The 15449-nt window shown below is 45.3% G+C and overlaps 1 protein-coding gene across 9 annotated transcripts in view; it reads right to left on the bottom strand.

Annotated features, from left to right (window-relative positions):
• The window catches only part of DAPK1 (death associated protein kinase 1), a 177275-nt gene that overhangs the window by 44102 nt on the left and 117724 nt on the right, over positions 1–15449 (bottom strand). For 8 of the 9 annotated variants that reach the window (XM_078061689.1, XM_078061686.1, XM_078061684.1 and 5 more), the window contains exons 4-14: positions 10207–10345; positions 8289–8418; positions 8060–8108; positions 7945–7971; positions 7301–7453; positions 6896–6941; positions 5634–5723; positions 4168–4260; positions 1632–1751; positions 1091–1189; positions 192–290 (exon numbers count right to left, since the gene is read on the bottom strand). In XM_078061689.1, coding sequence (XP_077917815.1) covers positions 192–290; positions 1091–1189; positions 1632–1751; positions 4168–4260; positions 5634–5723; positions 6896–6941; positions 7301–7453; positions 7945–7971; positions 8060–8108; positions 8289–8418; positions 10207–10345 — 1045 coding nt within the window. The remainder of the gene's footprint in view (positions 1–191; positions 291–1090; positions 1190–1631; positions 1752–4167; positions 4261–5633; positions 5724–6895; positions 6942–7300; positions 7454–7944; positions 7972–8059; positions 8109–8288; positions 8419–10206; positions 10346–15449) is intronic. The other variant, XM_078061690.1, reaches the window with a different exon arrangement.

The following is a 15449-nucleotide window of genomic DNA, read 5'->3' as shown; positions in this document are numbered from 1 at the left end:
TAGGCTGTATTTTTGTTTAAAGCACTTAACTGAATAGCACTGCTAGTAAAGTTATATTATCACTGTTTATTGAGCACTTATAGGTGCTGGTCATAGTGCTGTGCTTTGGGTCTGGATGCATACGGCAGGTCAACACTCATATGCAGCCTCTTATCGCTTCCCACCACCCCTAAGAAAAGAAGTGGCCTTACCTTGTCTTTAACATCCAAAGGGCACTTGTTCTCATTAAGAAATTTCAAGGTATCGACGTGGCCATGCCGAGAGGCCCAGTAGATGGCATTGGATCCGCCCTGTATAAAAGCCAACGTGGAGTCATATTTCCAGATCCAAATGCATGCATCACTCAGACTCACTCTATTTTCCTTCCCAGGTGACAGCAACTTCAAAAGAGCAACTTCCAAGAGGAATAAACTCCCGTTTTATTTTTCAGTTTTGCCAAAAAGACCAAGGTTACGTAAGATGTTAACAACCTGGGAAGCTCTCTGTACTATCTTTGCAACTTTCTTGGTAAATCTAGAATTATTTCAAAATGACGTTTTTTTTTCCTTAAAACCTTCGTTTCAATTTCTGGTTAGAACTTACTTAAGAATCAGATCCAGTGCACTTATGGTTTTGTTGAAAATCTACAGAAGCTGACGGCAGACCCACTGTAATGACTATTCGCCATTAAACAATTGTGTCTATCCTTCCAAGGTGACCTATACCTCAAAGTGTATGTATTGTCCTTGCTTTGTTGCCCTAATAAACATGGAGGCAAATGTATTTCTGACGAGATTAATTAGGTAATGAAAATTTTGCCAAATGTGACATCTAATAACGCTGTTGAGTAAACGTGATTAGTCAGGAGTGAATCTGGGGTAGCGCACAAGGTTGATGCCCAGCAACAGAGCCAAGAGGAAGGGAAGTGTTTGCCTTTTTCTTTATAACACAGGTTAGATTGGACCAGCCTGTTAGGCAGTTCATCTTCCTTTACAGGAAACGGAGAAATGAAGTCAGGGGCCCATTTTATTCTTCTCTGTTACCTCTAACATAAAGAAACAGTTGGAAATACTTAAAAGCTAATTCAGTGGCAATAAAACAAAATTCTGACCTTATCCTGGACTTCGATTCTTGAGCCTCTTTTAATGAGCAACTGTAGTATTTGAATATTCCCACAGCCAGCAGCGATCAGTAACGGAGGCGTCCCATGCTGGAAGAGGCAAGAAAGAAAATTTGTTTCAAGTTTGGTGGGAAAGGGAAAGCAACTATCACAGCGGCCCCACACCACAGAGCTTCCTGCGTCTCACCAGACACACACCTCTGCTGCCTCACAGGAACGGGGAGAGCCGGGACAATACACAGCCCTTCTCTGCTGGATTCGCAGTCAAGGGTGACATGTGCTTTTGCAGGAGGAGCACATTTACAATGTCATGATTAGAGGTGCGGAGGGGGGGCGGGCATGAAGAAAGGCCCTCAGTGCCCTTGACCTCATTTCTAACTCAATTCACTCTCAACACAGAAGTGATTCCCCACAGGCTGGCGTTTGTAACCGCCAGGGGGATGGAGAAGTAGAGGGATCCTCTCCACCTTGGACTTGGAGGTGTACAGTCACAGTGACGCCCCCGCCCCCCCCCGTTGGAACAGCATCAGACCTTGTTGGGCTGGTTAACGTCGTAGTTGGACAATGAGCCCAGGAGGTGCTGCAGGCCCGGGACGTTGTCGTCATTGATAGCGTGGATGATGGCTTTCATCACAAAGGAGTCTTCCTCATCCTTGAGAGGGACCGTGAAGAGGGAAAAAGAGTTAGCTTGCTGGCCATGATCCTCTTATCAACGTAAGAGAAATCAATGCTCATCTGTCAAGAGAAGCATTCAGAGGAAAGTAAGCCACTTCCTCCCCAAATCCACTTGGTCATGAAGGGAAGCAGGGGGTTTCTTTTGGCTCCTGCCATGTTGGAAACTAACACCACCTTCTGTTTACCTGGGCCTTCATGTCACTTGCATTATAACCCACACAGCAAACAGCTTTCAAGACTCAGATTTAGAACAACGACTGATAACCAACTACCCTCTGTGTTTATCTTAGCAATCTTTCAAAATATATAGTCCCCAAACCACTGTAGAATACAGCAGGCATAACCCAGACTCTTAAAAACCACAGAACCAAGGAAATGATACCTCTGATTTCTACACCGTTTTTTTTTTTTTTAAGATTTTAGTTTATTTTTAAGTAGGCTCTACCCCCAATGTGGGGCTCGAACTCACAACCCCAAGATCAAGAGTCACACACTCTACTGACTGTGCCAGCCAGGCGCCCCTGAATTCTATAGTCTTAATTCGTAATTCGTTCAATTATAGAATTGTTATTTTCTAATCACAGGAATTTCTTCCTTCTCTAGGTATAGAATCACATGGCATTCTCTGAAACCTGGTCACAACTAACATATATATATATACATAAAGACCCTAGAGGGGAAGAAGTATGAAAATAAAGGCCAGAAAAAGGAAAACAGATGCATTTCTCATTACAAAGAGAAAATAACTGGAGAATATTAATAACAACTTAGTTAAATCTTTGCCACTTTGTCAAAGTTTTCTTACAATAATAAGATATTTACCAAATACGGCACATTAAAACTAAGGAATAAGCCAGAAAACTCCCAAACAAAATCTCTGGACTTACAGGGGTATGGCTTCTAATATTTCAAATCTGGAAAAGCATATCTACAGAGGCTGAGTCTCTGCTTTTGGGGCAGAATGGAGAAAGCATTTCTCTGGACTCTGCTTTCTCTTCTCTATGGATCTGAATCCACACAAACTTCATGAGCGTTTTAAAAATATTCGTACAGAGCCCATGTTAAGAATGTCACTGGTTTTGCTTTTCCATCACAATTCAAGTTGATGACTTAGAGACATTTGCATGAAAGTGACAGTCAAGAGAAATGGGGTGAATGGGAAGAAGAAGCAGATTGTTACCACAGGTCCCCATGATTAGCAGGACACCAGGACGATGAGAGAACCTGAGTTGTGGGAGGGGTCATCCCACCCGGAGCCCCTCACACCCCAAAGCCCTCTCCTACCCTAAACTTTGCATTGCGACACTTAGTTTTCCCCTAAGTGATTATTCAAGATGATTTTAATTTATAACATTTAATTGTTCTCATCTTACTTAGATTAATAGTTTTTGTCTTGTCCCTGGTTCCGCTGTTACCCTCAAACAATTCCCAAACCCAAACTTTCTCTTCCACCTCCTCCTTCTCCGACCTTGCTTTTCTCCCACTCCTATTTTCTTCTTAACATTTCCTATCTCTTTTTACTCTACAAGGCTACACCTGGAGTCTCAGTGAAGCAATAGTGTCAGGGGGAAAAGAAGAGCTGGTGTCTGCTGATGTGTGATCCTGCCCATGGAGTCCCTGGAGCCGCTCGGGAAACACTCACTATGTAGTAGTCACGGGAGCAGGCTGGTTCTCACAGGACCACCCTTTCTGCCTTCTCTGAAGTTCCCTCTACCTCCAGGGCTCCCAAAGCCCTGTTGTCTGTCAGGGGAGAGTCTTACTGAATTCAGATGCGTCCAATCATATCTGAAGAATTAATCTATGATTAGGTTTCAGTGTGGATTAAGGGAAAAAAATTATGGAGTTGTTTTCAAGGGTGTTACACATGCAATACAATGTCAACAGAGGAAGTGGGTTTAGCTGTCTGGTCTACCACGAACTCCCCCAGCAAGCCCCACAGTATTTGTCCTGATTTTTGGGTGTGTGTGTGTGTGTGTGTTGGCAGGAGGAGTGTCTGCCCGTTTTGTACTATTACGACCCAGTATTTTCCAAGGTTAAGTGGCAACAGAGGACTCTCATTTTATTCATGAAAATTAGAATAAATTCCTTCCTCTTCTGCTGGCCAGTCACTCATCAAACTGTGAGTGTGGGAGGGGTGGGGTGGGGGGTGGGAGTGTTAGAGGTAGTGGGTGGGAGTAGGTATGGTGCCAATACAAACAAAGAGAAAAAGAACAAGAGAAGCAACAGAGTACATCAAATCAGCCACCCGACTCCCTCCCTCAAGCGGAGGAAGAACAGGCTTGACACTTCCGTGACTTCACGTTTTCTGGGTTGTTGAACAAATCAAACAACCTGAACATTTGAAATACACAGTGCTAAGAAAGAACCTCACCAAGGCAAACAGGTTTGCTTACCAGAGTATCATCGCTTCTGGCAACACTCATGTTACTTCTGGACAAGAACGACCTGGATAATCTTTGGCACAGTGATATCAAGCGAACAGATTGCTTTAAAAAAAAAAAAAGGCAAAAAAAAACCAAAACATAAATGCAGGGGGAGAGGAAGAAAGAGAGCTTATATAAGGATACTCAAATTAGTGCAAATGGCAAAGTCTTTGAGATAGCATTCACTGCTGATGGCATGTTCTTTAGGGGTGGGAGGTCCTATAAGCAGGTTGGATCATATTTGCTTAAAGAAATTTCTAAAGGTCTTATAAATCAAGACAACAGGATAGAAATTCTCCTTCCACATTTCATTATTAACTACACAATTGCATAGCCTTCATCCCTTCTCTTAATATGTTCCTCTCTACTTTCTGAGCAGTGGAATCTTACCCTAACAAACCCCTTGCACATCCCCACTCAGAGAAGCATGGTATGCAAGGGTCTTGTCCTGTGTCCTTGTGCCCAGGCAAGCTCGTAATGGTAGCAATGTGACTATCAAAATTCATACAGTTGTCGGAAATAAACAGTGGGGAACTCCTTAGCCTATAGGACAAAAATACCCCTGCATTTACTCTCAAGGGCAAAAGCAACAATAAATAATTGTGTGTGTGTGTGTGTGTGTGTGAAAAAGAGACAAAAAAAGAGAGAAACTTATGGTGGTTCTCTCTACATTTTAAGCCTATTCTCAGGGCTTCCTTCAGACTGTTAAGTCTTAGTAACCTAGTGCTGTGGTCCTCCTCATCCCTATCACATCATCCCGAACCTGATGGGTGTGAAAATGAGATACATTTCCAGCCCAATGCTCAGAGACATGGTAAGTACCTGCTTCCCCTGGGCTTCGCATGACCCTGGGCATAGGAAGACATCCTGTCACCTTGTTAACCTTGAATTTTTATGTGTTCAAGGTTGACTGGAATGTCTTTTAGAGCCATGCCCTACACAGCCCCTACGGAGGCCATCCACACTGAAAAAGTACAACAGACCACATGCGCATGGCCCTGCCCCACTCCCATCTCCACCATTCACAGACCAAGGCTGGATTTAGAGAACCATTTACACAAGTTCTGCTACAAACGCAATTCCATGCTGCTTACCACAAAGAACAGATTTATTTAAAATGCGGCTTGTTGCATTTAGGAAAGACTGCACTGTACTTCTGTTGTGCTGATTTAAAAATCTGCCTTGGGAATGGTTTTGATTTTTTTAAAAAATTCAAAATTACATATGAAAATCAGAGTTAAAGAGGACTGAAATATTGTTTTTGCTTATCTTTTGAAAATAGCCTCACAGTGCAGAAGACTATAGAGTAAATTTAAACAAACAGACAAAAAAAGGATGCACTTTTGTATGGCCGGTATCAGAAGAGATGAGACTGGCCAGAGGCAGTGCCGCAGAGGAAAGAAATTAGTTAATTCTTCCCTGCCAAACACTCTTACTTTCCACTTCTTCCGGGCTGCGAACTTCTTGAACTTCTCCATGTTGACTGCCGACGCCTTTCTACTAAGTGCTTGCTGGGTATCTTTAGGCTAAAATCAAAGTCCAAGAAAGCAAATTTAGAGCACTCAAATGATGGAAATGTGTGCCATGACAACTTTTGGAAACCTCTAATTATTTGTGCACACACTCACCTTACCAAAACAACACACTCACCTTACCAAAACAACAAAACAAGTTGGGATAATACACAAGAGCTAGGAACCTAGTCTCCGGAGGTCAACTCTTGTGGCTAAGGGTTTGATAAAATCCATAAAGACTGGATCTTGGGAAAAGTTGAAGAGTTGAGCTTGGACCAGGCTGAATGTCAACTTCCCACACTGAGAGTTTGGGAATGGCAAGATTCATGGTGAGGTTATGTGATGAGGCATGTGAACTTAACATCATCAAGTAATTTAGAGTGGGTAGGGGACTCAGAGGTTAGCAAATCTGGCCTGTCTGACAGCATTAGAATCCCCTGTACTGCATCTTTTTAGGAGGCCATTAGCTCTACTGCCAAGAGAAGGAGACACCATTGCCTCCTCAGGGAGCCCAGGCAACTGCTAGGAGCTCACATAGCAGAACTCTCTGGATGCCCAAAACCTACTTCAGCAATGCAAGTTGTTACACTGCAATCCCCTTACCAATTTCATGATTTTATTCTGTAACTGCCGTATTCCCCACCCTCAGTCCTTTCTGCTCTAGCTGGAGCAACTTTAGTTCTTTAACCCAAATGCCAATGGGTGTCTCAGGGAATGCAGAGGTATATAATATGCCAGGGGGCGGCCACAGGCTCAGTCACCTAGGCAGCTGTGCAGGGTTTGGAAGCCTTACGGAATGAGGGCTCAGTATTGGTAGACTTTCAGATTTTACAACAGACACTGGAAATCCGGGGTTGATATGATATTTATGCTGGAAATAATTCCAAAAAATTTAAAATATTCTCTGGGCCACCATCCGACAGGTCAAACCAAAAATGGCTGTTGAGTAGACTTGACCTTCAACTCCCCGTTTAGAATCCCGCGTTGTGACAGCTCATTCTTCTCCACCTCCATGACCATTAGGACACTCTCACCTGTCAGCCGTCTTAAAATACGGCACCAATATCAAAAACAATATTGCAGACGTGATCTGTGGTGAGACCCCATGGTAACTAGTAATACCCTAGGGCAAATGCATTCCAGGATGCCCTATAATACCAAACCAATCACAGTAGGCAACTTACCTTGATCCAGGGATGCTGCAAACTATCTTGAATTGTCATTCTCTTCCTTTGTAGGGGGAGGGGAAAGAAAAAAAATGCTGTGACCATAGAAGCAAACACTAGGTTGTTTCCATGCCGGCTGGGCCTACTAAGCAGATGCTCTGGAAAATGCAGTTCAGGGCCTGCTTCATGGAAGAAAGCCGGAAAGAACGTTGGTCTTTCTGGGACTATTTTACTGTATCTGCAGGGACTGACTGAGCAGGTCCAAAGGGCCCTGCCTGCATTTTCCAAAGCGTTCCACATGGCATGCTTTCCTTTGCCACGCAGAACCAACCAGGTTCTCGTAAACGTGGCTGCATGCACAATCCAGGTATCACCCCTGGGTCCAGCTGAAGCCACAGCCGGGAACCCTTCAGGAATACTCACTTTGGATCCTTGACAAGGAGTCTTCTTATGAAATCTTTGGCTAGGGCACTGGTATTACTGAAGTATTCTTCCTCAAATTCATAGTTGACGGCCGATACGTTTGCTAACGTTTCTTGCTTAGTGTCTCCAAGAAATGGGGAGGCCCCACTTAGGCTGTTAATAAAGTAGGGTGCAGAACGTGAATAATTACCTCCTGGGTTGTCATGTAATTCCTATAATAGCTGATAAGGGGAGTGAGGCATCGGATTATAATCCGGTGCTCGGGCAGTTAGTTCAGAATCCAATTACATTTTATAGGGCATTTATCTGTCACGCACAAAAGCTTAATGCCTAGGATGCATTTAAAAAGTTAATTTGGAACAGCATCTAGTAGTTAAAAAAACACCCCTTTCCTATTTTCTCAGCAGTGATGGACAGCCATGCTTGTTTTCAGCGATTATGCGGCAGTTTCTGATGACTCATTGGGAATTAGAAGAACATGTTTAATTAGTATAAACTAAACGTGTTCTGGGGGTGTAAAATGAATATGTTTACATAAAAAGCATGCATAAACTGAAGAGATCAACATGACACATAGATGGTTAATAAGACATATGGTCTCAAAGAAAGAGGAAAGAATATGAGACATGGATTTTGATACTTACAGAATATAGGTTATTACCCCAATACTCCTAGACACAAAAACAAAACCAGAATCAAATGTCAGAAGAACAGTAAAGTAAATCAGAAAGATGACAGCGTCAAGGGCATGCTCCTTACCACATATCTGCCTCAAGACCAAGAGGTTCATAGTTGACTATCTCAGGAGCTAAGAGGAAATAAACACATGTTTAGTTTTGAAAGAAAGTGAGTCAACAGATTCTATCATCAGGTATAAACTAGAAATATGTACCAGGAAAACAGATGATGTTACAGCAGGGGACATTTTGCCAGTATAATTCATTATATTTATGAGAAATAAATGAGCACAGGAGTAAAAGAAACTTACCAACAAACTCTGGTGTCCCAAATATGTTTTTGAATTCATTTCCAAAGTCAATTTTATGGGCCAACCCAAAATCAATGATCTTGATCCGAGGTTTAGGGACATTTCTATCCAAAAGCATTATGTTTTCGGGCTTAGAAAAAAAAAAAGAGAGAAATAGTACACCAGTGTTCAAAACAGTGTATTCATATAACCAAAAGGTGGAAACAACCTAATGTCCATCAACTGATCAGTGGATAAACAAAATATGGTATATATGTATATATGTATACACACACACACACACACTTATATTAGAGTATTATTCAGCCTCAGAAAGGAAGTAAATTCTGACAATGCTACAACATGGATGTACCTTGGAAACATTCTGCTAACTGAAGTAAGTCAGACAAAAAAGTACAAATACTCTATGATTTCACTTATCAGAAGGACCTAGAATAGGCAAATCCATAGAGACAAAGTAGAAACGTGGTTGCTAGCCCCTGCAGGAGGAGGGATGAAGAGCTAGGGTTTAATGGATACAGAGTTTCAGTTTGGGAAGATCAATTCGTTCTAGAGATGGACTGTGGTGATGGTTGTATAACGGTGTGGATATACTTAAGGCCACTGAACTGTATTAAAATGGTTATTTTTATGCTATGTTTACTTTACCACAATAAAAAAAAAGTGCTATAATGTATTATGCTGAAGACAAAGTGGCAGAATTGTTCTCCCCTGAAAAAAAAACCACCAAAATTAGGGATGAAAGGGTAGCTGCAAGAGAACACCAGGGCAAAGAAATGTCGTGGTTTAGGTTCTCCCAGGGGCAGACCCGTGACAGGGATTCAGGTGCAAGTGGCTTATGTGGGAGGGGCCTCCAGGGAATACTTGGTAGAGGATGGGGAGACAGGAAGCAGAAGGAAGGAAACCCACACAAGGTATCTTGTCAAGGTGGGGGTGACTGGAGGGCAATCACTTTGGGGAACGTCAGGAGGAGTAGCACTGAGTTTTCCAACTGAAGCAGGAGGGAGTCGGGATATTTATCCACCATCTCCCCAACCTCCATTGCTAAGAGTGCTTCTGTGGGCATTTCCTCTGGCATCTGCAGCTCCCAGGGCCAGAAACCAGACGTCAGGCAGAGAGCCACAAGTGTGTGTGTTAGTGAGTGTTGGGGGGATCCGGATGGGGTCTCGACAGCTCTGCTACAATAAATATGGAGAAAGTCCTCCCTCCTCTGAAGTCTCATCCTAGCACCAATGATCCGAATCATTCACTTGACAGTCGATCACACGCTGCGTTGTGATCACTTCTCAATGCCTTGGATTCTATCTTGAATCTTGTATCATCATTGTGTATTGCCTGTGTATATGTATCTGCCTTCCCTTCCTAAAGAGGCCATAACTTCTCTGACAGTTACAAGTATGACATGCCTTTTTATCTCCCACAGTGCTTTGCCTCCAGGCAGGCAAAGACCCCAATTAGCCAATCTCAGAGTTTGTCTTGATCGATTGCCGGTGACAGAGTCAGGCCTTTGCATCAAGAGGGAGAAGACAGATCAAGACATCTTCCTCCTTACATGCCCTACAGCTACAGGGCCTGGGAACTGGGCAGCCAGTGGCCACTCTAGGCTGAAAACACCCCATAACCAACAGCAGCCCCCTTGCTTAGAGAGCCAGCTGGTAAAACCCTTTGCTTCTTCCCCAAGGATTCTTGAATGTAATCATTCATCTTCAGGCTCTATCCCACAAAGGGTCAGGAATCCTTGAGTAGCTATGCACTACATACCTGCTGATTTATCTTCCTAATTCCATCTGTTACACCCATACAGGATTAAAAAAAAAAAATGTATGTCTTTCAGATGCCTCAATTTTTCTTAACAAACAACCAACCAATGCTGTGATTTACATAACCTTCTCTCTAGCTTACACTCAGCAAAACATACCTTAAGATCAAAATGGGCAATCTGAAGGGAGTGCAGGTAGTAAACACCATTAAGAATTTGTTTGAGAAACTCGGTTGCTTCCTCTTCAGTCAGAGATTCCTTTTCAGCCAAGAAGTCGAACAGCTCACCACCTGCAACTCTGAAAACCAGGAAGCAGACGTTACTGGGGACAGTCTGGTTTCCCTTGTGTAGACCACTGGTGTGCTCAAATTTCAGGCAAGAGAATGGCATAAGAACAAGCTGGAACTAAGCGAGGAACCAGAATTCTCCATGTTTCTCACCACTAGTTGGGAATTCTGCCTTCAGGTACATTTGTGCTGGGAAGCACCTGGGTACCAACCTCCTCGTGTGCTATGTTCACAGGTGAGGGCAGGGAGCAGAGGTGTGATGGGGGGAGGAATGTATCTTTAAAACATCTTACTTACACATACATACAGGTGAAGTCTTAACTCACTGATTTAAAAACAAAACAAAATGATAAGCCAACTCTGTGTAGAATTTATAGAACATATCTTCCTCGTGCAGTCAGAGAGTGCCTGGAAAGTTCATAATCTGTGTGCTAATCAATTCTTTTAAGCCCCAAATCACAACATATGGCCTACAAGAGTTTTCTTATTGTTATTTTGTATCTGTTTATATATAAATCCTTGTATATTTATAAAAAATCACATTTAGTAATGAATTTAACAAATACCTTTCCTAGTAAGAATAAACATACGCAAATTTGAAATGCACGAGGGTTGTTTAGGGATTTATGAATCAGTCTCCCTGGCCAGACTGTAAACCCCTGATGGACAGAGGTCAGCCCATGGCTGTCCCCCGGGGCTCACACAGTGCCAGCCACACAGCAAGAGCTCAGAACTTTGTTAGCCGGTGAATAAGCGAACAAACTCCCTGAAGAAATCCACAGCAGTAATTAATGGCAAATAACAGGGAACTTTTAATAAGAGTTTTTATAAGTTCATCTTTTCTCAAGTTTAACCATACATTCACTACATAATAATTAACTGCAATTATGCACATAAATGCTGTGTTCATTATCTTTCTTTTGGCAAGACAGCTCCATAAACATACCTACCACTTCCACATCCAGAAAAGAAAACCGGTGCTTACGAGATTAAACTCTAATGACAAGAAAGCCGACGTCTTCAAGAAAGGGGTCAGATCCTGCCCCTTCACTCTCTAAGTTGTTTTTCTTAGCCTGGCCCCAGGTCCACTAGCATCTGGATTGCTTGGGGCCTTTTAAAAATGCAGATTCTGGACCTCTGTTCCAGCCTGCTGCCTGAGAGTTTCCGAGAGTGGGGACCGAGAAACGCAGAATATCTAACCAGTGTCCCGGGTGATCCTTAGCACACTCAAAAGTGAGGAACACTTTCCAAAGTTTTTTTTTTTTAAAGATTTTATTTATTTATTTGAGAGAGAGAGAGAATGAGAGACAGAGAGCATGAGAGGGAGGAGGGTCAGAGGGAGAAGCAGACTTCCTGCCGAGCAGGGAGCCCAATGCGGGACTCGATCCCGGGACTCCAGGATCATGACCTGAGCCGAAGGCAGTCGCTCAACCAACTGAGCCACCCAGGCGCCCCCATTTTTCAAAGTTTTAATTGCATTCTCCTGATGCATGGCATCCCTCTGATATTTAGCATTTGGATGTTTATCTGAAAGGCGAGGTGACTCCCGGGACCCGAGCAGAGGGCTCATACAGACCTGCCACGGGCCCCAGAGCCTGAGCCAGCCACGAAGGCCAGGAGCCCTGCCTGGATGGCAGAGGTCTACAGGCAGCACTGACCGACACTCCCACGGTAGGGGCCTCCCTGCCTGTACCCTGGGGGCCTGCTGCCCTCCTCTCTCCACGGAGCCCTTGGCCATGAATTCTGCACTGGGAGCCCACCACTCCTCACTTTTCTATCTTCTTATTCCTCTTAAAACCAACAAAACAGGGAGAGGGATTCCTTCAACCCTGGGAGGGGGAAGGGAGGGAAAAATGGGAAATGATGAACCAAGTAATTTTGAGGACGATGCTCTATATCTAGGTGCTTCCTTATCTCTGGCCAGCGCTGCCATGGACCGCGTGGTGGGGTAAGGTCCAGAGTTGGCGCACCTGGTACACATCTTAACTCTGCAGCTGGAAGCTTACGCCTTCACACTGGGCCTCATTTTCTCACCAGACAGGTATCATAGGACTTAGTCCTTTGAGGATTTGACCAACAGAAGGTAATAAATATACACGAAGAGACTAGCAAGTCCGTCAGGAGGCTGCGGTCAGTAAGCAGAATGGGTGTCATTTGAAGGAGGGTCACCACTGTCCCTGTCGAATGCCATGCCACCTGCCCCAGGGGTCCAACATGAAAACCCCCTTCCCGTCCTGCTTCTCCCCTCTCCCGCCCCCTCAAGTCCATTGTCTGGCCCAACCACTGCGCTCCCGGGAAGGGGGTGCTGCTGGGACTGTGGGGGCCGGCCCAGCCTTGCCTCACCCTGTCCCGCCTTCAGGGGTGTCCCCACTCCTGCTCGCTCACACAGACCACTTGTGCCTCTGGACACATCGGAAGTTTCCTGACAGTGAGAAGTGGCTGGGGTTGGATGCCTGGAGATGGGGTGAACCTGCTAGTACCCAAAACCGCAGTGCAGGGCGGGGGCCTGGGTCCCACTGTGGCTCCAGGCAAGGCCTTTGTTCCTTTGCTCTTAGGCGGCTTTCCCCACCTCACATCGGACCTGAGCTTCCTTTGGGTCAGTAAAGAGCAACCCGTTTCCTTCTCCTGAGGGCTCTAGGCTCTGTGGGGCAGGACAGCAGGGGCTGAGGAGACCCCAGTTCAAATCCTGCCCCATTACCCAACCTTGCTGAGCCTGGGACTGCTCTTCTGTAAAATAAGGGACAATCGCACACCACAGAGTTGTTCTGAGGTGCCAGGGCATGGAGAGCCCTTGGCGCTCAATAAATACTGTTTTTCTTCTCATCTGGTTTCAAACTGAAAGCCCTCCCACAGCGGCAGTGGTATGCTGGTCCATGTTTAACAATGGGCTCTCTGGGGTTGGGGGTGGGGACGAGGCCCAGTCCATTCCATTCCCGAGGTGTCCTGTTCCTCTCATGGCCATTTCAAGCCACCCCCGGGATGATGGTGACCCTGGGGTTGGGAGGCACAAAGAGCTCCGTGACCTGGACGAGCCAGCTACCGGCCCACTGAGACATTCTGTATTGTCCAAGGATGGTGCCACAGCATGTCCTGCCACCCGCTCTCCTGAGCTGTGATCGCGCCTCTGGGGCTCCGCCACCTTGAATCTCACCAGATCCTGCGGCCGCTCTGACCAGTAAGACAGAGCAGTGACTCCGCGCCAGCTTCGGTGTGGGTCTTCGTAGGCCTGTGGCTACCACATGCTGAAGCCTTCACGAAGAAGTGCGATGATCACAAAAACACCTCATGCGGTACGACGAAACACTGGAAGATGGGACGCCCCATAAACAGAGAAAGAAGCCGAGGAGCATTAAGCAAGGAAGACATCTTGGAAGTGGATCCTCCAGGCCAGCTGACACCATCGAAGTCAGACTCTCCATCTGAGCCCTTCTAGAATTCCTGACTCACAAAATCGTGTGCAAAATAAAATGGTCATTTCAATCTGCTTTGGTGGACACGGTGAGCACACCCATGCTCCCCGTGGAGGAAGGACCTGCTAGCTGACTACCGTGGGGACACCAGAGCTTGCCTCTGCAGGAAGCTGCTGCCCAATGTCACGCCCAGGGGCTGCTGAGCATAGGAACATAAAGCTGGGCTGAAGAAACTTCTATGAAGGGCTAGATATAAATATTTCAGGCTTTGGGGGCCATAGAGCTCTGCCACAACTACTCAACTCTGCCCAAGTAAGGAGAGAGCAGCCTCAGACAATATGTAAATGAAGGGGTGTAGCTGTGTTCCAATAAAACTTTATTTATAAAAATAGGTGGCCTACCCTGACATAAAGGTCAGGTCACCTCAACCTGGGGCAACTCTAAGGGTCCTTCAGAACTTTCTGTTGGGCCAGCCGGGGCTGCCACTGAGCTGCAAGGCAGCATGGCTTCTTCTGCACTCAACTGCTCCTTCCCCTCCGTTCCATGTCTTGATCCTAATGGCAGTTCTTCATAAACATCTCGCACACTCTTCTCCATCTCAAAGTCTGCTTCCCTGGGAACCTATCCTGCCTCCCACCAGATCTGGGGGTAGTTTGTTACACAGCAATAGATGACCAGAACACTATCTTGAACTGGGTCTGTTCACTTGGTTCGGCCAACAGAAACCAGGTTTGCCTTTCCCTGGGCCTGCTCACCTCCTGCCCTATTCAGTCTTCCTGTCTTGAGCAACTCAACTCCCACAGTGCTTCCTGACCACATTTGTGAGAGCCAGGAACAACCCTGGAGGCCCCAGAGTGAAGGAGAGTGAGGGACCAGCCCGCAAAGTGGTGGTGCCTGACCAAGACTGAGAGGAAGGAGGCATGAATCATCTCTGATTTCTCCGCCACCCTTCTCCAGGCCCTGTTCAAACCTCATGGTGTTCATGGTAAGGTCCATGCTGTGGCTCATCCAGGGGATCATTCAGCTGGGCTTCAGCAGTGTTGGGAGGGCCCCCATCTCACTGCGCCTGGACCCATCACTGGCTCCGTGGTGCCCTGAAGGCCATTACAAATATATACATTCTCCTTCACACCAGTACGGGAAGGCAGATGTTCTAGCCATCAATTTTAAATATAGCTTATCAAATATTTAGTCATTAATCAAGGCAACACTAAATGACTTCAGTGAAGGTTTGGGGGCACGATAAGCATCATTGGATAATTTACCCCATTTGTTCTTCAAATCTCAGAAGGTTGAAAGTGACCGGAGGATTTTTTTCCATATACATGCTTAGAACCAGAACGCAAATGCTTACGATGTTGTTGGCGAACAGCAGGATAATGTTAATAAGATCAGTCAAAACCTTGGTATTTCCACCCTTTGTTCCAAATTTTACATTTTGCTTAGGAGAAGGAAGATTGATGGGGAGGGAGAGATGCGCAATCTGTGCAGCAAATTGAGAAAGCAAGTCTAACCTCCTTTATTAGGTCTTTGACTCAGAGTGTTTGAAATTATAGCATTATCATGGAAATTGTGTGAAATGCATGCTAATAAGCATTGCTGTGTTCACCAAGAAAGCTGGAAGGTAGGAAGGTTCCTTCTCCTCCTCATGCCTTCCTCTACCGCCAATGCCTCCCCTAAAAGGCAGCCATCACGGAATGTAGTT

Source organism: Halichoerus grypus, chromosome 14, assembly GCF_964656455.1.
Source record: "Halichoerus grypus chromosome 14, mHalGry1.hap1.1, whole genome shotgun sequence".
NCBI lineage: Eukaryota > Metazoa > Chordata > Mammalia > Carnivora > Phocidae > Halichoerus > Halichoerus grypus.
The sequence above is the reverse complement of the archived record's forward strand: the minus strand, read 5'-3'. Positions and strand labels throughout refer to the sequence as shown.